This window comes from Lepidochelys olivacea (assembly GCF_965140295.1).
Source record: "Lepidochelys olivacea isolate rLepOli2 genome assembly, chromosome: 20".
Taxonomy (NCBI): domain Eukaryota; kingdom Metazoa; phylum Chordata; order Testudines; family Cheloniidae; genus Lepidochelys; species Lepidochelys olivacea.
In genome coordinates, this window is record NC_140430.1 from 3,684,884 (window position 1) to 3,709,070 (window position 24,187).

Consider the following 24,187-nt stretch of genomic DNA (forward strand, 5'->3'; position numbering starts at 1 on the left):
GCAGCCCACAAAGGAGCCCAACAGGATGTGTGTGGGCGGGGGGGGGGTTTCTGATTGTGAACGGGTGAGAGAAATCAATAAATAAATAACCACGCCCCCTCGGCATGGCTGGGTCCCGTGCGGAGCGGGGCCAATGCCCGCAAGACAGTGGGGCGGGGGGCAATGGGGTTGGTGCCCCCCATGGCCTCCTGGCTTCTATCCTCAGGGAGGGGAGTGGGGGGGCCAATGGGTTAGAGGGGAAGCGATTGGGGGAGGGACTAGCAGCCTAACTGACCCCTCTGCCTGGCCCCTAGGGACCCCCCACCTCCAGGTCACAGTAACTGGGGTGACCCCCTGTCACGAAGTCCCCGGGCGATGCTCGGGAACTGCTCCCCATGAAGCCAGGCAGGACTCTGGGGAAGTCTCCTCTCTGAGCAGCCTGTCTGCAGGACACACAGCTCCCCCGGCTCCACCTTCCTGGGTCTGACCTCGGAGCATTCAGCCTCCTCTGCCCCTCCCTGCGCTTCCCACAGCGAGTCCGCTCAGGCGGGGTCCTGGGGGGCCCAGAGGGTCCTGCCCCCAACTCCGCAGTCAGACGGGACTCTCAGCCAGCCAGGAAAACAGAAGGTTTATTAAACAACAGGAACATGGTCTGACACAGAGCTTGCAGGTGCAGAGAACAGGACCCCTCAGCTGGGTCCATTTTGGGGGGGCAGTGAGCCAGACAACCACGTCTGCCCTTCGCTCCATGTCCCAGCCAGCCCCAAACTGAAACTCTCTCCAGCCCCCCCTCCTCTGGGCTTTGTCCTTTTCCCAGCCAGGAGGTCACTGGATTCTTTTGTTCTCCAGCCCTTTAGCTCTCACCTTGCAGGGGGGAAGGGCCCAGGCCATCAGTGGCCAGGAAACAGGGTGTCGGCCATTCTCTGTGTCCAGACCCCTGCACACACCTGCCCTCTAGGGCGCTGCAATGATCATACACCCTTACCCCACCCCCTAGAGACTTGAGAACTGCCTAGGGGAAACTGAGGCACCCCCACACTATTCAGAAGAAACATTAAGAACAGTCCCACTTCGTCACATCTCTCCCCCCTTCGATATTGAACTGAGCGAGGTCACTTTAGCCAGTGATCTGGGGAAGTTCAAAGCCACCAATGTTCCCATGAATGCCCCAGCATCTCTCCCGTTCCTTGGTAGGAGTTACACCAGGCCCTTCCAGTGTCACGCCCTCCCTTAGGTTGGGGGTGGTCGATAGCACTCACACGCCGCATGTGGGAAGGTTTATGCGGCCCGTGCCCTTTGGCCACCCCCAAAACCCCAGGGGGTCAAACTGCGATTGGGTCTTCTCCCCAACAAGCTGGCCAAACACAGCCACTTGTTTATAGGACTGTTTAACTTTCTTAACTGCTTTCACTCCATCTGAGACCTTCTCAAAGCTATCCACACTGGATCCTTCAACAGGAAAGTCAGTAAATCCATTCACAACAGAAAATTTCTGGCTGTTAGGACCTGAAACTTTCTTGATTAAATCACTTTCACACCCTTCAGTGGCAGTAAACTGCTTGCAAAGACTCCATGAGAATTCCTTTCCCGAGGTCTTTTCTATGCAACAATTCACCCCTCAGAGAAATTCTGCTCTTACCCTCTTTACCTAGGGCTTGCTCTAGAGGAACACTTTCCTGAGCAACAACAGACTCTTTCTGGGTCTCCCTTACATCCAGAATTACCTCTGGCCCATCCGGCGGATTCCTATACAATCCCCTTTCAGGAAAACTGACAGACTTCCTAGATAGAAGGTCAGAAGCCTTCTCCTTCCCTTTGCCACACACAAGTTCAGGAATCTTTTCCTTCTTGCTACAGGTTTCCACACCCTCAGTCGGTAACACAATCACAGCACCTTCATGCTCTCCTTATGCCCTGGCTAGGATTTCACCCTGATTAGACAGAGTTGTGACACCCTTTCCCAACAACACACTAGCTACGGGCAAAATACAAGCACCAGAATTGTCTGGTCTCTGGGATTTTGCATAGACACTAACTGGATGCAACCTAGTTACAGGGCCATTCTCCCGAGCAGACACAAACTTTGGATCCTTCCCTTCCTGGGCTTTAGCTGAATCCAGAACCAACTCTGAGGCAACTGCACGACCCTCATCCATCACAGGCTGAAAGGCCCCTTCTGTCTGCTCCACGGACAAAGAAGAGCCGGACACACTTTCTCCTTTCCCAGACACCCAGCTTGGGATCTCATTCCCCTTGTCCCAGCACACAAGGCTGGTCACAGACAACTGCTTGGAGACTGGGGTAGCTCCCTCCATAGGCAAGTCAATACCCCTGACAGACACAGGTACGTGTCCTTCCCTGTCACACTTCTCCACCCAGCTTAACAGGTAAGGTCCAGGGACACTCATCTTCCACCCTCCTCGCCTTCCCACCCTGCTGACTAGACACAGCCGTCAGCTCACAAGGCTGCCTAGGCTCATCCAAACTTTCCTTACCAAGCACCTTGCCACTCCCCACAGATCCCCTGCCCTGCCTGTGTCTCCCCCCACTCAGCTGGGGTCTCAGCTCCCACTATGCTCAGCACTGCCCTTGCTGTCCCAGAGGGGGTAGGCAGCGAGCTCGCTGCTTTCCTCACTGCAACAGAGCCAGCGTGAACCCCCTGAGCCCCCTCTCCGGTGTGCAAGGGGGCGGGGAGCATCTCTCTGTCCCACCCAGCCCCAGGGCTCTGGTTACAGGCAGGCAGGTAGCCTGAGCCTAGCCGCTCCTCCCCGCTGCCAGCCAGGTCATCTGCATTTTCACTGACCATTTCCCTCTCCCCCGATTGGTTCCCTGGATTCAAATTCAAACCCTCGGCCATTACAGGAGCAGGGCCTGGATCCTGTCCCAAAGAGACACAGTCACCCCACAACAGGGTCTCACAGCTGGTATCCTGGAGAACCCCAATGATCAGCCAGCCCCACCCCTCCTGGGTCTGCACAGGGATCTGGGCTATAGGCAGGGCGAGGGGCTTCATCCCTGGGACCCTCAAACAGCTCACACAGCCCCTCAGCATCTGAGGCTGCACCACCCAGGGCCTGACAACCGTTCTCTCTGTCTCAGGATCTCGCCACCCCAGGAATGTCTCCCCATTGACCGTCACCTTCCACACAGACATATAGGTTGGGGTCAGGAGTGGGAGCCTGTCCACCTCCCCACCCATCTGGCTGACGGAGTCTATGGCCTTGGGACCCAGCAAGGGAGCTAGACACCGGGGCTTTTCCGCAGGGTCCCCCTGGTTCAGATCGCCAGCCTGCTCAAAGGCAGTGAGGTGGCATCCACATCCCCCCCTCCTTAACCAGGGGCAGCAATTTAGTCTCGAGGTTCCCTGCGGAACTGGCCCCCCGGGATCTATCCCCACTCACCCCGGGGAGGTCCCCTAGGCCTCTCCGCTCCCCCACCGCCAGTTCATGCTGCTGCTGTTTCTGCAGCTCTTTCTCGGGCTCTCGCTGTCTCTCACGGTCCTCTTGCTCTCTGGGACTCAGCTCCAATCCCGTCCGTCTCGGATCCCCTGATGGGGAACCCGATCGTGAAGACCCTCGTCTGGTCGGGGACAGGAGTCTTGGGGGTGCCTGGCTCCCACTCCAGCTGCTCCCAGATCCTGCTATAGCCCCATTTGGGGGCAGGAATCTGCTCCTTAGAGCGGTCATCCTCCTCCGCTGCACGATTAACTCTGCTTTGGTGAACTTTCCAACGCTCAACCCTCTCTTTCTGCACAGGGTTACAATGTCCTTCTTAAGGAGACGGTGACAGGCCGTCACTCCGCTCTTCCCAAGTTGTTGTGGACTCACAGGCCTGTGCGCTCTCAGCTCCCCACGGTTTCCAGGGAGAACCCCTCGTGTGCCAGCCCTTCTCGAGGTCACCACCTCTTTGCCAGGGTCAAGCTGCAGACTCCTCCACCCCTGGGACCGCTCGCTGCAATCCCCCGGGGGACCCTGTTACTGCAAAAGTCCTTCTCTCTGGTCACACACTCCCAGGGGTTAACCGCCCCCTGAAACCGTCTCTCTCTGAATCTTCAGCAGCACGCCTGGTCCCCGTCAATCCCCCTTCGTTTTACTGATCCCAAGTCACTTACTGCAGGAAGTGCCATCCATGGGGTGCAGTACATCCCACCTCTGCCACCAGTTGTCACGGGGGCCCTGGGCAATGCTCTGACCTGCTCCTCACGAAGCCAGGCAGGTCTCTGGGGAAGTCTCCTTTCTGTGATCAGACTGTCTGCAGGACACACAGCTCACCCGGCTTCCACCTTCCTGGGTCTGACCCCAGAGCCTTCAGCATCCTCTGCCCCTCCATGCGCTTCCCCAGCGAGTCCGCCCAGGTGGGGTCCTGGGGGGGCCAGAGGGTCCTGCCCCCCCAACTTTGCAGCCAGACGGGACTCTCAGCCAGCCAGGAAAACAGAAGGTTTATTAGACGACAGGAACATGGTCTAAAGCAGACCTTGTAGGTGCAGAGAACAGGACCCCTCAGCTCGGTCCATTCTGGGGGGCAGTGAGCCAGACAACCACGTCTGCCCTTCACTCATCATCCCCAGCCAGCCCCAAACTGAAACTCTCTCCAGCCCCCCTCCGGGCTTTGTCCCTTTCCCGGGCCAGGAGGTCACCGGATTCTTTTGTTCTCCAACCCTTTAGCTCTCACCTTGCAGGGGGGAAGGGCCAGGTCATCAGTGGCCAGGAAACAGGGTGTCGGCCATTCTCTGTGTCCAGACCCCTGCACACACCTGCCCTCTCGGGCTCTGCAACGATCATACCCCCTTATCCCACCCCCTAGAGACTTGAGAACTGCCTAGGGGAAACTGAGGCACCCCCACACTATTCAGAAGAAACATTAAGAACAGTCCCACTTCGTCACACCCCCTCCCCCGCAGCAAATCACAGCATAGAGACTGGGAGGCTCCCTGGGCCGATGGCCATTTACTGCCCGGCCCCGGGCTCGTGAGTCCAGACAGATGGTGCCCTGGGTACGCACAGACCCGGCAGGGCAGGGGCTCCGATCCGGCCCCAGGGCGGGGCACAGGCTGGCTCAGGGGGGTGGGGAACGGGGCAAGGGGCCTTTCCCCGCTCGGGGACGCCGGCTCCCATGCAGGGTCTCCATGGTCCGACGCCTGGGGGTGAGACGGGGCCATTCTCCTTGGCTGCGCTGAGCCCAGTGTGGGCCAGGCGGCGGTCCTGATCCTGGGCAGGGGTTCGGGGCCCGGGCCCCAGGCCCCAGGCCCGGCCAGGGGCTCAGTTGACGCCGGGGGCTGGGAAGATGTGCTGGAACTCGGAGAGCAGCAGTTCCACGGCCTGGTTCTGGTGGACCATGTCCACGGCCATGCTGGCCAGCTCCTTCTCGGGACGCAGCAGCGTGGGGCCGAAGACGATGCCGATGTTCTGCCGGGTCATGCGGTTCACTTCGGCGTACTCCATCACCCTGGGGGGCGGCAGAGAGGGGCCTCAATCCCACCCCACAGCCCCCTGTGTCTGCCAAGGCCCCACAATCCCACCCCACAGCCCCCCACGGCCACTGGGGCCCTCCAATCCCGCCCCGCAGCCCCCTGTGTCTGCCAGGCCCCTCAATCCCGACCCATGGCCACCGGGGCCCCTCAGTCCCGACCCACAGCTCCCCATGGCCACTGGGGCCCTCCAATCCTGACCCGCAGTGCCCCGTGTCTGCCAGGGCCCCCCAATCCCAACCCAGAGCCCCTGGGACCTTCCAATCCCGACCCGCAGCCCCCCATGTCTGCCAGGGCTCCCCAATCCTGACCCACAGACCCCCATGGCCACTTGGTCCCCCAATCCCGACCCGCAGCCCCCCATGTCTGCCGGGCCCCTCAATCCTGACCCACGGCCACCGGGGCCCCTCAATCCCAACCCACAGCCCTCCACGGCCACTGTGGCCCTCCAATCCCGAACTGGGGCCCCCAATCCCTATCCACAGCCTCCATGGCCGCCGTGGCCCCTCAATCCTGACCCACGGACCCCCCCCGGCCACTGGAGCCCCTCAATCCTGAACCCACTGCCCCCCACCAGCCACTGGTACCCCCCAATCCCCACCCGCAGTCCCCCATGTTTGCTGGGGCCCCTCAATCCTGACCCACTGCCCCCCATATCTGCTGGAACCCTCCAATCCTGACCCGCTGCCCCCCATGCCCGCCGGGGCCCCCCAGTCCCGACCCTCTGCCCCTCATGTCCACCGGTTTCCTTCAACCCCGACCCGCTTCCCTCCACGGCTGCTGGGGCCCCTCAATCCCAACCTGCAGGCCCTGGCTCTGCTCCCCACCCTGGGGATATTTGACCCCCCCGGATTTCCCAGCCCCCCACTTACTTGCGGAGGTGGGCCAGGATGTAGCGCAGGGTGGCGTAGTTAGGTGGGGGCAGGCTCTGGACCAGTTCGGCCAGGCGCAGCACCCGCTCGGCGCCGGCCGGGAGCTCTGTGGGGAGAAGCGACGTGGCTCTGCAGCTGGACGAGATGGGGGCACGGGGGCCCCAGGGCTGCCCCCACCCCGGAGTCTGTGGGCGCTGGGCACAGGGGAAGCCCCGCAGGGGGGGCTGGGCACAGGGGAAGCCCCGCGGGGGGGAGGGGCTGAGCACAGAGGAAACCCAGCGATGGGGCTGGGCACAGGGGAAGCCCCGCAGGAAGGGGCTGGGCACAGGGGAAACCCTGCGGGGGGGAGGGGCTGGGCACAGGGGAAACCCCGCGGGGGGGAGGGGCTGGGCACAGGGGAAACCCCGCGGGGGGGAGGGCTGGGGGGGGGGTGGCAGGTCCTTACTGACGGCAGCCACGAAGGCGTCGAAGAGGGCGAAGGGCACCAGGGGCTCGGGCAACTCGCGGAAGAAGAGCTTGAGGGCGCCGGTCACCACGTGGACGTCGTCCCACTCGGGGTCCGCCAGGCTCAGCCGCTCCTCTGGGGGACACGGGTGGGTCAGCCCTGGGGGGTGCAGCGTGGGGGGGCACCACGAGGGGTGCAGGGCCGGGCCCGGCTGAGCTGGAGAGACCGAGCCAGCCCCATGGGTAGCACGCGCCCAGAGTGTGAAATATGGGGGCCACTGCACCCCCCCACCCACTGCACCCCTAGGTCATGGACACCCCCAGGTCCCCCTCACACACGGGCACCCCCATGTCGAAAGCCCCCTGCCCCCTGAGCACAGCGTGACCCGCTGGCAATGCCAGGCACCCCACAGGAGGAGGGGACACGTGCATGGTGCCCACCCGGCCCGGCTCTACCTTGGCACGGCTGCTCCGGGAAGACATAGCGCCCATCCGAGGTCACTGCCCGCTCTGCAAAAGAACACGCCCATCACGACCCCGCCCTGGCTGGCAGCCCCACGGGCCGAGGTTATGGGGAGGTGGGGCACTGCAGCCCCAGGGCAAAGGCCAAGGGCCATGGTGAGGGGCGGTCACCTCCCTGCAGGGAGCAGCTTCTAGGGCAGCTGCCCACCCCCCACCCCGGCCCCGGGCTCAGACGCTCACCCCGGTCGACGGCAAAACGCAGCTTCTGGATCACGGCCAGGTTCCCACTCACCCGGTAGATCCCGTCCGCATCGAGGCCTGCTGGGGCCAGGGAGGGAGGGGTGAGACCCTGCTTGGGGCAGTTATGACCCCCCCACCCCCACGGAACCCCGTGTGCCCCCCGCCTGCTCCCCGCCCCTGCTCACAGCTCTGGGTGCTCCCCACCCACCCCTCAGACCCTGTTCAGGGCTCCATGTGGCGCCCCACGTGCCCCTGCTCAGAGCTCCGTATGCCCCCTGCCCCCCCCCAGAGCTCCCTCCGGGTACTCCTCACCCAGCCCCCAAACGCTGTTTGGAGCCCCATGTGTCCCCTGCCCCCTCATCTCGCTCAGAGCTCCGTGTGCCCCCCCACCTACAACTCCGTTTGGAGCGGGCGTGCCTACCCCAGGCCCTGCTCGGAGCCCCGTGTTCCCCCCCACCTGCCCCAGGTCCCGCTTGGAGGTCTCATGGGGGAGCATGCCTGCCCCCTGTCTGAGGTCTCTTCCCCCTCCCCAGGTGCTGGTGGCGCTGGCTGGGCATTGGGACACCCCGCATGGGAGGCCCGTGCAGAAAGACACCCCCGAATGGCTCTGTCCCAGGGAGGGAGGGGCTCCACGCTGGGGGGGCCTGGCATGCCGGGCACCTGCCCGCGGGGCTCCTACCTCTCTTCTCCACAGCCTCAACGCAGAGCCGGACAAAGCGGGGCACTGTGTCTTTCTCCCGCTGGCACAGGGCGTCCAGCCGGCAGCCAAAGACCTGGTCTGGAGAGAGGACAGGGGTGGGCGCCAGGCTGGATCAAGGGCCCTCAGGGGGGCAGAAACAGCCGGGGGGGGCCTGCTCTCACCTCAAGGGCTGCCCAGCCCGTCCCTTTGCCCCACCAGGGCTGTGGGCAGAGCTGCAATCCCAGCAGCTGGCCACTGGGGGTGCTGGGGGCACCAAGTTTGGGGGGGGTGAAAAGGGGAGGCTGGGGGTCCAGAGCTCCAGGGTCCAGCGGGGGAGGGAGGCCGGGCTGAGTGTGGGGAGGGGCAGTTTTTACAAATATGCAGATTGCCTTATTAAATAATTTGCATCTAATGTCCCCTAAGGCCATGCAATCCTGTATCAACAGGAGTGGTACATAGCATACGGGGTCCCCACCTTGATTGAGCCCCTTCTTCTGCGACTTCTGCCATGGTGGGAGAGCAGGGGGTGGGTTACAGAGGGGCTGGGGGAGATGAGGAGCAGGGGGTGGGGGGGTTGTGGGGGTGCAGGGGATGGGGGAGATGGGGTGGAGGTATGGAGCAGGGGGTGGGGAAGGGGTACTGGGGATGGAGTGTGGGGAGTTGTGACAAAGTGGGACTGTTCTTAATGATCCCTCTGAATACCGTAGGGGTGCCTCAGTTTCCCCCATGCATTTCTTAAGTCTCTAGATGGTGGGATAAGGGGGTGTGATTGTTGCAGAGCAAAGGGCCAAGGTCCATAAATGGCGACACTCTGTCTCCTGGCAACTGATGGCCTGGGCCCTTCCCCCCTGCAAGGTGAGAGCTGAAGGGTGGGAGAACAAAGGAATCCGGTGACCTCCTGGCCCAGGAAAGGGACAAAGCCCAGAGGAGGGGGGGCTGGAGAGAGTTTCAGTTTGGGGGCCGGCTGGGACACGGAGTGAAGGGGAGTGAAGGGCAGACGTGGTTGTCTGGCTCACTGCCCCCCAAAATGGACCCGGCTGAGGGGTCTGGTTCTCTGCACCTACAAGCTCTGCTTTAGGCCATGTTCCTGTCATCTAATAAACCTTCTGTTTTACTGGCTGGCTGAGAGTCCCGTCTGACTGCGGAGTCGGGGGGCAGGACCCTCTGGCTTCCCCAGGACCCCACCTGAGCGGACTCGCTGTGGGAAGCGCAGGGAGGGGCAGAGAAGGCTGAATGCTCCGAGGTCAGACCCAGGAAGGTGGAGCAGGGGGAGCTGTGTGTCCTGCAGACAGGCTGCTCCTGGAGAGGAGACTTCCCCAGAGTCCTGCCTGGCTTCATGGGGAGCAGTCCCAGAGCATCGCCCAGGGACTCCGTGACAGGGGTGCAGGGAATGGGGTACAGGGAGATGGGGGGCAGGGGGTGCAATGGGGGAGGGGGTCTCCACCTCCGATGAGCCCCTTCTGCAGGCTCTGCAGCGGTGGGTCAGGGGGTGCAGGGGGAATGGGGGACAGGGAGCAGGGGGGATAGTAGGCAGGTGGATGGAGGAGATGGGGTGGAGGTACGGAGCAGGGGAAGGGGTACAGGGGAGGGGGTGCAGGGAATTATGGGGTGATGGGATACAGGGGGGTGGGGGGCAGGGGGTCCCCACCTCGGATGAGCCCCTTCTCCTGCAGGCTCTGCAGCGGGGGGCGTTTGACGATGAAGCGCCGGAGTTTGCTCTTGACCCGCTTCCTCTCGGTGCTGTCCGGGCGGCAGGTGGCACCTGGAGGGGGGCAGAGGGGGGTGAAGCAGCCAACGAGCCCCCCAGGCCCGTCGCCCCCCCCCGCGCCAAGGCCAGCCCCCTCCCCCCCTGCGGCCGGCGGGCACCTACCGGAGGATTTCCAGCTGTCCTTTGGCCTCAGCCCCTCGTCCTCCTCGTCCCCGCTCAGCTCCCCCAGCTCAGAGCTGCCGGCCCGGCGCAGCACGTAGCCCGGCTCGTCCAGGGGGTTCTCCCGGTCCTGGGGCGCAGGGGGACACGTCAGGCAGGGGAGCAGCCAGCGGGGGGGGGGGCAATGCGACGGGGGATGGGAACCACTCCCAGCCACACAAGGGGATGGAGGGGGAGGGGCAGTGTGCTGGGCATTCCCCACATTCGGGGCAACCCAGGGCTGGGACAGCAGGTCGGGCCAGAGGGGCAGAGCCCAGGGCTGGGCTGGCAGGGGCTGCGGGTCGGGAGTGAGGGGCACCAGCAGAGCTGGGCGGGGGGAGCCCCGGGCTGGGCTAGCAGGGGCTGTGGGTCGGGAGTGAGGGGCACCGGCAGAGCTGGGGGGGCAGAGCCCAGGGGCTGCGGGTCGGGAGTGAGGAGCACCAGCAGAGCTGGGCGGGGGGAGCCCCGGGCTGGGCTAGCAGGGGCTGTGGGTCGGGAGTGAGGGGCACCGGCAGAGCTGGGGGGGCAGAGCCCAGGGGCTGCAGGTCGGGAGTGAGGGGCACTGGCAAAGCAGGGGGGAGGTCAGCAGGGGGCAACTCCTTTATCCCCTCCTGTCTCCAGGTTTCCCATGGGTGGGGGCCCCCAATACCGAGGCCTGGGCCGCGTTAACCCTTTGCCCGCTGGCACTCACCAGCCTACGGATGACGCCCTTGATAGTCTGGTGCCACTCCTGGATCTCGGCCTCGCTGTCCGACTGCAGCAGGAACTCGTTGCCAGTCACTGTGCGGAGCTGCCGGGGGGACATGGGCAGGTCAGGGGGCCAGGCAGGGGCAGGCCCCCGTGCCCCCCCCCCCGCAAGGCCCCCTGTGGGGAGAGGGGGCTGGTCTAGAGGCAGGTCAGGGGCCAGGCAGGGATGCCCAGACTCTGCAGGGCCTGGGGGGGGCATCTGGCGCCTGGGGGGACAAGAAGCCACCCCCCCATGGGCAGTTGAGGAGAGCATCTCCCAGGCTGCTCTGGGGACAGGGACCGTGGGGTGCAGGGGTCCAGGAGCCCCGGAGCTCAGCGGTGGGGCCAGGGTGGGACACTGGGTGCCGGGGGAGGTTCTGGGTCCCTGGGGGGGAGTGTTGCTGGGTCCCTGGGGTGGTTGCTGGGTCCCTGGGGGGGCATTGCAGGGTACCAGGGGAGGTTCTGGGTCCCTGGGGGGGGGGTGTGGCTGGGAGCCGGGAGGGTTCTGGATCCCTGGGGGGGTTCTGAGTCCCTGGGGGGGCATTGCAGGGTACCAGAGAAGGTTCTGGGTCCCTGGGGGGGGGGACATTGAAGGGTGCCAGGGAAGGTTCTGGGTCCCTGGGGGGTGTTGCTGGGAGCCGGGGGGGTTCTGGGTCCCTGGGAGGGTGTGGCTGGGAGCTGGGGGGGTTCTGGGTCCCTGGGGGCGTGGCTGGGAGCTGGGGGGGCATTGCAGGGTGCCAGGGGAGGTTCTGGGTCCCTGGGAGGCGTGGCTGGGACCCAGGGGGGGTTGCTGGGTCCCTGGGGGGGCATTGAAGGGTGCCAGGGAAGGTTCTGGGACCCTGGGGGGCGTTGCTGGGAGCTGGGGGGGGTTCTGGGTCCTTGGGGGGGCGTGGCTGGGAGCCGGGGCTCCCCCCACACTCACGTGGATGACGTTCTTCTTGCTGGACATGTCTCGTGCCCGTTCCAGCACCGCGCCCCGCAGGTCCACGCTGCTCTCAGGCCTGCTGCTGGCGGGTCTCTGGGGGGCGAGGGGAGGGGGCGTCAGGGCCGCAGCCACGGGCATTGCTCAGCCATGGGGTTGCTGGGGGGGGGCCCTGGGCCTTGAGTACCCCCTGGGCTGCAGCGTGGGCTCGCACAGGCGGGGCCTGGGGGGCAGTGCGGTCCCTCCCCAGGCAGCTCCCATCTCCTGGGGTCTGGGACAGGTGTGACACCCCCCCGTCCCCACTCACCCCCCCCCCCAGCCCCCCACTCACCCAGCTGGTGTGGGCCGGGCCCTTGAGATCCTTGTAGAAGACGAGGCTGTTCCCAGCCAGCACCACCCAGGAGATGCCCCAGCTCTTCCTGCCAGAGAGAGGGGGCTGAGCCCAGCTGGGACAGCCCCCAAGAGCCCCCCCGCCCCTTGCTGCCCTGGAACTTCCCACCCCCCAGGAGCCCCAGCTCCCCCCCGCCATGCCCTGAACTCCCCCTTCCTTGGGCTCCGAGGTTCAGCTGAGAAAGGCCCCTTTGTCCCTTCATGCCCAGGACGTCCCTTGTCCAAACCCCTGGGCTGTGAGAGGCCGAGCGGCTCCCCGCGCCCCGCCGGAGAGGGGGAGCCACGGCGAGGCCCCCGCCACAGGGACCCCACCTCCTGTCTCCCCCCCGCCGCCTCTCCCCGCCACAGGGATTCCCCCTCCTGCCCCCCTGGGTGCCTCCCCCCACCACAGGGACCCCCCCTCCTGCCACCCCAGGATGCCTCCCCCTGCCACAGAGACCCCCCCTCCTGTCTCCCCCAGGACTCCTCCCCCCACCACAGGGACCCCCCCTTCTGCCCCCTAGGATGCCTCCTCCCGCCACAGGGACCCCCCCCTGCCCTCTAGGATGCCTCCCCCCACCACAGGGACCCCCCTCCTGCCTCCCCAGGACATCTCCCCCCCACCACAGGGACCCCCCATCTCCCCCAGGATGTCTCCCCCCACCACAGGGATCCCCCCTCCTGCCCCCCAGGATGCCTGACACTTGCTGCAGGGACCTCCCCCACCACCACCACGTACCTGAGTTTCCGGCCCCCCTCTGCAATCTTGGTTTTGTTCAGCTGCCCAGCCTTCTCCACCTCCTGCCGTGGGGAGAGTTGTCAGCCCCCCGACCCCTCACAGCCCCTGCCCCCCACAACCCCCCCACCCCCCACAGCCCCTGACCCCCACTCCCTCCCTCTCCTCCACAGCCCCCTGCTCAACCCCACCCCTCACCCCCCACAGCCCTGTCCCCCACTCCCTCCCCCAGACCTGCCCAGGCCAGTACCCCCTGGCCTGAACCACACGGTGGGGGACCCAGGCTGCAGCCAGCTCTTGGGAATCGAATCCGTTTGGGGGTGACCAAGGGGATGGGGGGCAGGGCCCATTCACACACACCCCGGCCTTGGGAGCTGCTGGCTGGGAGTTTCCTGTGCAGTCAGCACATGGGGGCCCAGGGGAGCAGGAGGGGGCTGGGGATTAACTCACATGGGGTAAGTCAGAGGGGTGAGGGGGGCAGCCCCCGGGGGAAGTGGTGGGGGGACCGGTCCCCACCCAGTCCTCAAAGCTGGGCTGGGAGCGATTCCTGCGGTGAGACACCTGCAGAAAGAGTGAGAGAGCAGGGGAGATGGGTCACTGCCTCCCAACTCCCTGCCCCCCCACCCAGCCCCCCAACACCCTGCCCCCACCTACCGGCCCCCCAACTCCCTGCCCCCCCACCCAGCCCCCCAATACCCTGGCCCCCAACAACCAGCCCCCCACACCCTGCCTCCCTACCCTTCCCCCAACAACCAGCCCCCACAACCTTCCCCCCACCATGCCCCCCAATACCCCCCACTCTGCCCCCCACCATGCCTCCTGAATACCTTGCCCCCCACACCCTGCCCTGAATACTCTGCCCCCCAACATCCTGCCTCCTGAAAGAGGATGCGGGATTTGCATGGGGCTCCCCCCCCCGAATGCTAACCCATGCCCTAAACACACTGTCTCCCTGAGACAGAACATGGGGCTGCTGCCCCAGACAGCCTCCTGCCCCCCCCAGAGCCAAGGACCCACCCCCCATGCACCCTGCGGCCCCAGAGACAGAACAGTCCAGACACCCTTCTCCTGACAAGCGGCCCCCGAAGACGTGGCCCGAGGACCAGCCCTGCCACCAACACACCAACCCCAGAGAAACAACTCAGGCGCTGCCCCTAGCCCCCCCCCACGGCCCCGGCCCCCTGCGGGCATCTCACCTTGGGCACACGGGATTCCGGCAAGATCATGGATTTGGTGTAGCCGAGCCGGCCGGCCTGGACGCCGTCCCCGCCCTGCGTCAGCGTCTCCCCCGGGTCGGCGGCTGCCGGGGGCTCGGGGCTCAGAGCCTCCACGGGGAGCAAACTCTGCAGGGGAGAGGGGAGCGAGTCAGGGAGTGCCCCCCAACCCACAGCATGGTGATGCCCCTCACTCCCGAACCGCAGCCCCCTGCTAGCCCAGCCCTGCCCCCCACCAGCTCTGCCGGGGCCCCTCCTGACCTGCACTGCTCCTGGTACTGTGTTCCTGGGACACTGTCGTAGCAGGAGACTCCTGGGTTTTGCCCACGGCCCACCCAGCTCCCTCCCCTCCCTGGCGTGCTTCATTAGAGCAATTAGTGCTCAGCTATCTCAGGCACCTGGCGGGCAGCCCGGGTGCTTGGCTAAGCCAGGCCAGGGCACAGGAGGCCGGGCAGTACACCAGTCCAGGGGGACAATGGGGCAGCCCACCCCCACCGTCTCCCTACCATCTCCCGGTGGCGCCGTGGAGGTTTCCAAGACTTGTCGCCCGTCTCCCGGTTGTAGAAGTAGCTGCGGCCGGTGCTGGAGTCGAGGTGGCGCTCCCAGGTGTCCAGCACCTGCAGCGGGGGGCCGCTGGGGTTGGGGGGCTCCCCCCGCACCTGCTTTATCTCCTCCAGGTTGCAGTAAATCGGGGGCTCCTCCATGGTGGCTCCAGAGGGTGGACCCTGCAGGGCATGAGGCGGGGGGCACTGGTTACTATCAAGGCTGCTGCCCCCAGGGGCTACAGGAAACCCCACTCCAATGTCAGAGTTGGGGGTGCACAGTCAGAGAGAATCCAGCCTGCTTGGGGGCAGAGGGTCCAAAGTTCCTCACAGAGCCCCAAGGAGGGGCTGTGGGTCGGGAGCGAGGGGCACCGGCAGAGTTGGGGGGCCAGAGGGAGCCTGGCAACTGGTAGCAGGGCCCCCCCCCTGGAAGGATCAGCTGGAGGTGCTGGGACAGACCAGGTGACCCTGCTGGCTCGGAAAAGAGACAAAGCCCGGGGGGGAAGGGGTGTCGGGGGGGTGGGCAGCTGGAAGGGGTCTGTCTCCTTGGTTGGGACATGGGGGGAGGGCCCTGGGCTCTGGCTCCCCCCCACCCGATGCACTTTGCTGAGACTCCCTGGTAGGTGCTAACCAGCTCCGTCTTACGCTGGGTCCCAGGCGACTAACAACCCGTCTGCGTCGCCCGCTGGCTGGGAGTCACTGCCGGCTGCGGGTGGGGGGCAGGGCCCTTGGGCGGGGTGTCAGGCTCCCCCGGGGGGGACTCGCTGCAGGGAGCTCACGGGGTGACTGAGCCGGCTCCTTGCCCGGGGGGAGTGAGCCCCGAGGGGAGACCCCTCCCCAGAGTCCTGGCCAGCTTCATCCAGAGCAGGTGCTGAGCACCGGGCCTGGGACCCCGCGACACATGGTCCCGCCCAGCCCCCCGCCCTCCCCCGGCTCTGGGCGAAGCCGAGAAACTCTTGCTTAGGCAAGGTTTGGAACGGTTTCCCCAGAGCGGCTTGGAACAATGCCAGGGGCGCTGAGCCGCCCGTCAGCTGGTGCCCCCGGCTCCCTGCCCCCTCCTGAGCCCCCGGCTCCCTACCCCTTGCTGTGCCTGCTCCACCCTGCCACTTCCTGTGCCCCCCACTGTCCCCACCCCCATACCCCAGGCCCCCTCGTCCCTGCTCAGCCCCTCTGCCCCCTATCCTGTGCCTCTCTGCACCCGGTTCCCTCCCCGCAGTGCCCTTCCTCCCGCCCCATGACCATCTCCTCTCCCTCCTGCCCCCCCGCTGCCCGCCCTCCCCCAAGTCCCACGCGGACACTCACCCCTTGCTGCTGCTGCTCAGCCCGTCAGTCCGCCCCCCCCCTTCCCGGGGGGGCAGCTGAGCACTCAGCCCCTGCCCCCAGCAGTAGCTGGGCCTGTAGCTCTTGGGGAGCTGAGCCTGAAGTGTTGCTCCAGGCCGCAACCCATGGGGCAGCCCCTCCCACAGCTCACCCCACATCCTGCGGGTTAGCACAGCCCCTGCACCTACACTTCCCTCCCTGTGGTCAGAGAGAGGAAGAAAGAGGAAGGCGGGTGGGTGGGATGGGGGAGGCTCCTACATGAACCCAAGGCCAGGGCCAGGCACCAGGGAGCCCAGGGCTGGGCTAGCAAGGGGCTGGGGGTCGGGAGTGAGGGGCCCCTGCAGAGGTGGAGGAGTAGCGCTGGGATAGCAGGGGGCTGCCCACGTGCTGTGGGACTTCTCCAGCCCTGCCCCGTCTGCTCTGGGTGGGTGATGTGGAGAAGGGAGGGGCAGGGCGGGGGAGCCAGATGCATATGCCCCACCCTTGCACCTCCCCCAGGAGGCCATACTTACCCCAGGGGGGCTGGCCCCCTGCCGCACCGGCTCCGGGCACCGCTCCTGCTGGCATCTGGGGACGGGCGCGTCACTGCCGGGGCTCTGGGCCAGGCCGGTGGCGCTGACGCTCCTGCTGACGGGGTGGGCCAGGCCGAGCTGGGGGCCGGGGTCCCAGGCTGGCAGGCTCAGGCTGTGGCAGGAGTAGTGGCCAGGCGGGGCTGGGCAGCTGGACAGGTCCTGGAGGGATCGGTACCGTGGCTGCAGGCCTGACAAGGGGAGAGAGCAACTGGGTCAGAGCCCCTGTTGTGCTGGAGGGCAGCAGCGGGAGGGGAGGGCGCGTCTTGGCTTGTGAACAGCACCTGGGGCTGACAGAGGGTCCCCCACCGCTCAGCTGAGAGCCTAGATGCAGCCTCCCCACCCCCCAGCTCCAGGCATGATCCCACTGGCCCCCTGGCTTCACAGCTCATCCGACAGATACCTGCCCTAGCGCCCCGTCCTGAGCCCCCCTACCCCGCTCCCTGCAGCCCAGCGCCCCCCGCTGAGCCCCCCCCACTCCCTGCAGCCCAGCACCCCCTGCTGAGCCCCCCCACTCCCTGCAGCCCAACACCCGCTGCTGAGCCCCCACACCCGCTCCCTGCAGCCCAGCGCCCCCTTGTGACGAAGCGGGACTGTTCTTAATGTTTCCTCTGAATAATGTGGGGGTGCCTCATTTTCCCCTAGGCAGTTCTTAAGTATCTAGGGAGTGGGGTAAGGGTGTATGATCATTGCAGAGCCCTAGAGGGCAGGTGTGTGCAGGGGTCTGGACACAGAGAATGGCCGACACCCTGTTTCCTGGCAACTGATGGCCTGGGCCCTTCTCCCCTGCACGGTGAGAGCTAAAGGGTTGGAGAACAAAGGAATCCGGTGACCTCCTGGCTCGGGAAAGGGACAAAGTCCAGAGGAGGGGGGGCTGGAGAGAGTTTTCAGTTTGGGACTGGCTGGAGAAGGGCAGACGTGGTTGTCTGGCTCACTGCCCCCCAGAATGGACCCGGCTGAGGGGTCTTGTTCTCTGCACCTACAAGCTCTGTTTTAGACCATGTTTCTGTCGTCTAATAAACCTTCTGTTTTACTGGCTGGCTGAGAGTCCCGTCTGACTGCGGAGTTGGGGGGCAGGACCCTCTGGCCCCCCCGGGACCCCGCCTGAGTGGACTTGCTGTGGGAAGCGCACAGAGGGGCAGAGGACGCTGAATGCTCCGAGGTCAGACCCAGGAAGGTGGAGCCGGGTGAGCTGTGTGTCCTGAAGACAGGCTGCTCCCAGAGAGGAGACTTCCCCAGAGTCCTGCCTGGCTTTGTAGGGAGCAGACCCAGAGCATCGCCCAGAGACTCCGTGACACCCCTGCTGACCCCCCCCCACGTACTCCCTACAGCACAGTGCCCCTTAGCACCACCCTGGGGCACTGGTGTCAGCGCTGACTGCCAGGGGAGAGCCCCCTGCCCCACTCCATGTAGCACAGAGCCCCCCAGCGCCACACTGGGGCCAGCCCTGACTGCCAGGAGACAGCGACTCCTGCTGAACCCCCTGTGACAAAGCAGGAATTTTGTAACATTTCCATGAAGCCTGTGTGTGCCTCAGTTTCCCCCTGTGCTGCCCTGTTCCCCAAAGGGCTGTTTGCTCCCAGGGAAGGCAAAGAAGTGGAGATATGGGTGGCGCCCAGCTGGCCCGGCCTTAATCCCAGGAGCAGTTGAGAAGACAATGCCCATCCAATTACCCAGACACTGATACCTAGCAACAAAGGACAGAGATCTGGGTCCCGCCTGTCCGCAGTGGGGCTGAGCAGCAGCTCCAGAGAGAGGTGAGGTGGGGGAGAAGGGCTGGCTACTGGGGGGAGGGGGCTCTGAGCAAGGAGCTCGGGTGGACAGAGAGTCAGAGCTGGAACAAGGGGGTTCCCCACAGCCTGGCTGGGTGCTCGGCTGCCCAGAGCTTTCATCCCTCAGCGCTAGCCCAAGGCTTCCCGGGCCAGGTTCCAGGTGACATACACCTGGCTGCCTGGCCCCACTGTGCGAGCTCCCCTGCAGCTGCCGGGCGAGGGGTACCGAGCCCTCAGAGCGGACAAGTCGCCCTCAGGGGTCTGTCTCGCTGGCAGAGCTCCTGGCGGGGCACAGGGGGGCTGACGGCCAGGGGTCCTGTCTAAAGAGGCGGAGAAGCCGCGTGGGAGATCCTGGAAGGAGAGCGAGACCCCGAGGGGGTCTGGGTCCTCCCAGAGACCGGTCCAAAGCTGGGGCTGTAGCCCTGATCCTGTGGATCTGTGACACCCCCAGCCCGGTCCCTGCAGCCCATAACCCCTCGTGCCACGCTGGGAGGGGAGAGAGCCCCCTGCTGAGCCCTCACCCGGCTCCCTGCCAGACACTCACCCGGGGATGGGTGCTGCCCGGTGCCAGCGGCTGCGAGCAGCGTGGCGCTCAGCCACGGGCCACCCTCCACGCGAGGGCCCACCTCCGCCACGTAGGTGGCCGGCACAAAGATGGGCCGTGCCCTCCGGGGATCGCTGAGCCGCCGCACCTGCCACCAGTCCTCATTGGACTTGTGGAGCAGCTGGAAGCATTCGCCTTCAGCGATGGCCACCTGGCGCCCGTCCTCCGCCTCGTACTGGTAGTCGTAGAGGGCTCGCAGCGCCACGGCCGAGGGGGAGCCTGGCGAGGGGCTGGCCCGGCGCCAGGACCGGCCTTCCAGCCGCCACCGCCCTGACAGCATCTCAGCGAGGGGGAGAGCGGCTGGCCGCCCTGTGCGCGCCACGAGCCCAGCCCAGCCGGGGTCCAGCACCGTCATCTGGAAGGAGAAGGCAGGGACCAGGCTGAGACACGAGGCGTCGGCCCCAGTGGCACGGGGGAAGGGGGACCAGCTGGCTCGGGATGTGGGGAACGGGGGCTTTCCCCTCTGGGACGCACGGTGCTGGTGCGTGCCCAGGCGGCCTGGCCTGCTCCTCCCGCTGGCCCCAGACCTCCTTGCTTCAGGCCCGCTGCTGGACTGGCAGGGGCAGCTCCCATGGGGGCGCTGTGGAGACTGGGACATGGCTGCTTGCCCTGTCGGCCCAGAGAACATGTCCAAGCCAGGGCTCAGTGCCCTGGTAGCGGCCAGCGGGTTAGGCCACGTGGCTACAGGAAGCCCAGATGCTGCTACAACAGGAAGCCAGCCAGCTCTGCGGCTTTCCAGCCAGTGGCTCATCGCAGACGGCCACATACAGCTCAGGGTGACTGGCTCTGCCAAGGGCGGGGGAGGCAGGGCCTCCGCATGTCTCCCCTTCCCTGGCCAGGCAGCCTTGGGCAGAGGCCCCAGAGCCCAAACCAGCAACTGTATGGTGGAGACACAGCCCTGGGGATCCCCCCCATCCCCTGGGTAACTCCCACATTTCCCCCGGGGTGGGACATTGAGATTCAGATTCCCGTATGGGGGGCATCTTTCAGGCCCCTTCCTCCCCCCATCTGCCCCGGGGATGGAGGTGGAGCCGAGAACTGGCATGGCAAGGGGGCTCGGCCCATGGGTCCGTTCCACGTGCCCAGAGTCACGGGGCCTACACGGGGCTGGGCAGGGGAGGGGGCCAGCTGCTAGCTGAACTGAAGGAGAGGACGTGGCCAGGAGGGACTTCAGGCCCCGGGATGGGCTGGGCTGGAGGTGTTGGGGTGGCGCACAGGGACTCACCACCGCCAGGGTGCTGCCATGGGGCTGGCCTGCAGAACCTGGGGAGGAGAAGGAGAAAAGCAGGCACTGAAGGGTTAATGGTCTCCGGGCACCAGGGCGCTGAGCCGGGTGCATGTGTCACCAAGGGGCGAAGGCCGGGGCTGCGCTTACAAAGCTGGCATCCCTGCCAGCCCAGGTGCTCAAAGCCCTGTCAGCAGGTCAGCCTCACCCCACTGACAGAGTGGGAACCTGGGGCACAGGGTGTGGGGGGATGCCTCCAAGGCAGAGTTACCAGCAGAGCCAGGGGTGGAAACCAGGAGTCCTGACGCCCAGCTCCCCCGCTCTAACCACTAGATCCCCCCTCCCCTCTCAGAGCTGGGGATGGAACCCAGGAGTCCTGGCTCCTGATTGCCCATTCTGCATGTGACCATGGGGAGGGGGAGCCAGATACAGCATGCCTGTTGGGGTCTCCAGCGGCGGGACTGTTGTTTGCTCTGCCCCGCACGGGACCAGTCCACGCCCTCCCCTGTGCAGCCAAGAACCAAGGTGCCAGTTGGTACCTTGGAGGAGAATTAAGGACTGGAGTGACTGGCCAGGGGCCGGGTGGGGGTATGTGTGTGTTCTTGGTGCCCGTCTCTGAGATGCTCTGGCTGGGTGGAGGAGCAGCTGGGGGGGATTCTCTGGTCTTGGAGTCAGGGACCCCGAAAAGGCAGCCACTGGCCCAGCCTCACTCCCCTCCCCCTCCCCCCCGCCCTCAAGGCAGCACAAAGGACCTGGTTTTAATTGTTTTCTTATAGTCACCCTCCCGCCGGCGCGCAGAGCACAGGTACCGCATTTCCGCTCGGTGACGGGCACCGGCTTCCTGTGAGCCGAGCTGCTGCGTGAGCAGAGTGAGTCTCTGTCTCCAGTGCCCTGGGGCGCAACCCCTGCTCAGCACAGATGGGAAGGAGGGAACTGGGGGGGGGGGAGACCCATGTGGAATAAAACAGTCGTGAGAGGAGAGTCCCATTCCCTCTGACCCACCTCCCTGCGGGGGGGCCTCATCAGACTCCACCGCACCCCTAGGCCAAACCTCAATTTGACATGATGCAGCTAGCTCTGGGTGGTGCCCCTACATTGCAGGCAGCGATGAGGATTAACAGCCCTTCAAGCCTCTGCATCCCCCAGGCCCTCTTGCTTCTTTATCACTGATTCCAAAATATGCCATGCCCCCCCCCACCGCTTGGCCAGGGGGCTATTCCCCAGAGACCCCTTCAATTGAGTCACTTTGGGGGAGCGCATCTGACAGCCAAGCCTCGGTCAATTACCCCCCTCCTCTGTTCAGTTCTGTCCCTTCCCCTCACCCCGAAGCTGCGTGTTCTGAAATGGACTCTCCTTGGCACATCGCCGGTTAAACAGGACCCTCGGCCCGCGCGCAAAACCCGAAAACGCAGCCCCTGCGGCTGAGGCGCTGAGCAAACAGCAGCCAAATCCAACGGGAGGTGCAGGGAGGCCTCGGACAATCAGAGACGCACCAAGTGAGAGGGAGGGAGGCTGCTGTGAGGATGGGATATAGGGCAATGATCCAGGAGATCAGGGTTCCTCTGCCGCTGACTCGCTGGTGACCTTGGGCAAGTCATTTCATCTACCCCGTGCCTCAGTTTCTCCATCTGGGAAATGGGGATCCGCGGCTCCCACAAACAACACACCTGGATTTTCCTCCTTCTCTCTCTTACCAAGTGCGAGCCCCCTCGTTTGCCGATGGGCGCTGGGTGTTGGGAAGCCTGGGGCCTCGTCCTAGGGCTGCCACTTCTGAGGTACAAAAACATGGGACAGGCGGGGTGATCCTGAGCCCCTAAAACTGGACAGCCGGCAGCGTGAGCCACGCAAGGACCCTTGCACATTTCCCAGACAGCTACCTCCAGAAATGGCCCCTCCTGGGAAAATCTGGACAGATGGCAGCTCTGCCTAGTCCACCCCTTTCGACCGTTCCCAGGAGTATAGAGTCCCACCTACCACCCCTCTGTTTTATTCTCCGTCCCTGCAGCCAGGACAGCTGGGGTTAGACTGGGTGGCTCCCCCAGATGTTGTTTTGAAAGCTGAATTTCCTTGCGGGCCAGGGGCGGTGTGGAGACAGACAACATGTGGTTTGAATCGCCTGCTCAGCACCTTTCCTCTTGCAAAGTTGTGCCTCTGACAACCTACAGTTGTGCGTGGCCCCAGCCCGGCAGTGGCCCTGTGTGGTTCCAGCCAGATGATGGCCGTGCGTGGCCCCAACCCGGCGGTGGCCGTGCGTGGCCCCAGCCCGGCAGTGGCCGTGCATGGTTCCAGACGGATGATGGCCATGTGTGGCCCCAGCCCGGCGGTGGCTCTCGGCACGTGTATGGGATGCCCAGGTAACAGTACCTGTGTTGCTTCGACAGGGGTTTTCTCACTGACGTATGCTCTAGGGGGGAGCCTTGCAGAGATGCCCCCCTCCCCATGTCTCTTTCTAGGGAGTCCCATGGCTCTGAGCAGCATCTCACAAGCACTTCAGCCCTAGCACGGCGGGCAGCCTGCGACTGGTGAGCCCCCCGCCAGCGCCAGGAGCTCGGGTACCTTCTCCCTGGCGAAGAGGCTGGGCAGAAAAGTCCTTCCCCACCCCATTAGGCCCCTTACCTGGCCGCTCACTGTTCAGTCGCTCCCCACACCGGAGCAGGGACCTCCTGCAACTTTGCTGGCGGCTTCTCAGCAGCCGCTGCCAGAGGAGGAGGGTCCTGGGACAGCTCGGCCCACGTCAGCAGCTGCAGTCACACCTCCCCGGCCGGCCGTGTGACAGGCAGCCAGGGCTGGCCCTGGGCACAGAGCTTGGCTGTCTGCTGGGGGCACCAGGGCTCCTGGGTTCTATTCCTGGTTGTGGGCAGGAGCGGGACCTAGTGGATGAGAGCGGTGAGAGGGGCTGGGTGTCAGGACTCCTGGGTTCTATTCCTGGTTGTGGGAGGGGAGCGGGACCTAGTGGATGAGAGCGGTGAGAGGGGCTGGGTGTCAGGACTCCTGGGTTCTATTCCTGGTTGTGGGCGGGAGCGGGACCTAGTGGATGAGAGCGGTGAGAGGGGCTGGGTGTCAGGACTCCTGGGTTCTATTCCTGGTTGTGGGAGGGGAGCGGGACCTAGTGGATGAGAGCGGTGAGAGGGGCTGGGTGTCAGGACTCCTGGGTTCTATTCCTGGTTGTGGGCGGGAGCGGGACCTAGTGGATGAGAGCGGTGAGAGGGGCTGGGTGTCAGGACTCCTGGGTTCTTTTCCTGGTTGTGGGAGGGGAGCAGGACCTAGTGGATGAGAGCGGTGAGAGGGGCTGGGTGTCAGGACTCCTGGGTTCTATTCCTGGTTGTGGGAGGGGAGCGGGACCTAGTGGATGAGAGCGGTGAGAGGGGCTGGGTGTCAGGACTCCTGGGTTCTATTCCTGGTTGTCGGAGGGGAGCGGGGTCTAGTGGTTGGGGGGGGGGGCAGGGTGACAGATCTCCTAGGTTCTATTCCCAGTTCTGGGAGGCCATATGCTCTAGGAACAAGAACAGAGAACTGGATTCAGGACTCCTGGGTTCCATCTGTGGTTCTGTCACTGACTTGCAGGGTGAGCAGTGGGCGTTCTCCCTGCAGGCTGTGCCAGGGAAGGAGAAGCTATCCAGCGCCACGGGGTTAAGGCTTGAGCCGAGTGCACAGCAGGCGATGGAGTCCGGTGCGTATCGCTGCTGGTTGCTCTCTGTGCCACGCTGCTGCGGTTGGTCTGTGCGGTACCAGCTGGGTTAGCTGAGCTCTGGAGCACATGCTGGCCTCCTCACAACCGCAGTGAGCACCCTGGGGTGCTCCCAAGCACTGCGAGTCCGAGGGTTTGGGAGTCTCCATCCTCGTCCTGTCTGTTATGAAGGAAGCTGTTAGCCCCAAACTGAACTTTCCTGGATTTTCACAGCCCACAGCCAGAGGAAGGATGGGCCAGCAGTGGGGCACACGCATAACCTAGGTTCAATGCCCTGCTCTGGTGCCTCACTGGGTGACTATGGGCACGTCACTTAGTGTCTCTGTGCCTCAGTTTCCCTTCTGTGCACCGATGGGGCCAGATAAGGGTTAGACCCTAGACAGCTCGATCCAGCCCATTGTCCCTAGGAATGCCGTGAGCTCTCGACATCGTCCCATCGGTCGCCTACGTC

General features: G+C 65.0%; 1 protein-coding gene across 1 annotated transcript; it reads right to left on the minus strand.

Annotated features, from left to right (window-relative positions):
• Positions 1–610: 610 nt before the first annotated feature.
• ARHGAP9 (Rho GTPase activating protein 9) lies at positions 611–22,735 on the minus strand. The gene is made up of 19 exons (XM_084610023.1): positions 22,665–22,735; positions 20,049–20,086; positions 18,764–19,178; positions 16,391–16,638; positions 14,523–14,741; positions 13,999–14,145; positions 13,253–13,363; positions 12,806–12,867; positions 12,029–12,116; positions 11,698–11,793; positions 10,741–10,839; positions 10,014–10,140; positions 9,792–9,905; positions 8,144–8,242; positions 7,465–7,542; positions 7,219–7,272; positions 6,764–6,898; positions 6,319–6,424; positions 611–5,424 (listed from the first exon to the last, which is right to left on the minus strand). Exons 3-19 carry the CDS (start codon positions 19,176–19,178, stop codon positions 5,238–5,240), a joined length of 2,385 nt encoding a protein of 794 aa, XP_084466149.1. The 5' UTR covers positions 20,049–20,086; positions 22,665–22,735; the 3' UTR covers positions 611–5,237.
• Between the last annotated feature and the right edge of the window lie 1,452 nt (positions 22,736–24,187).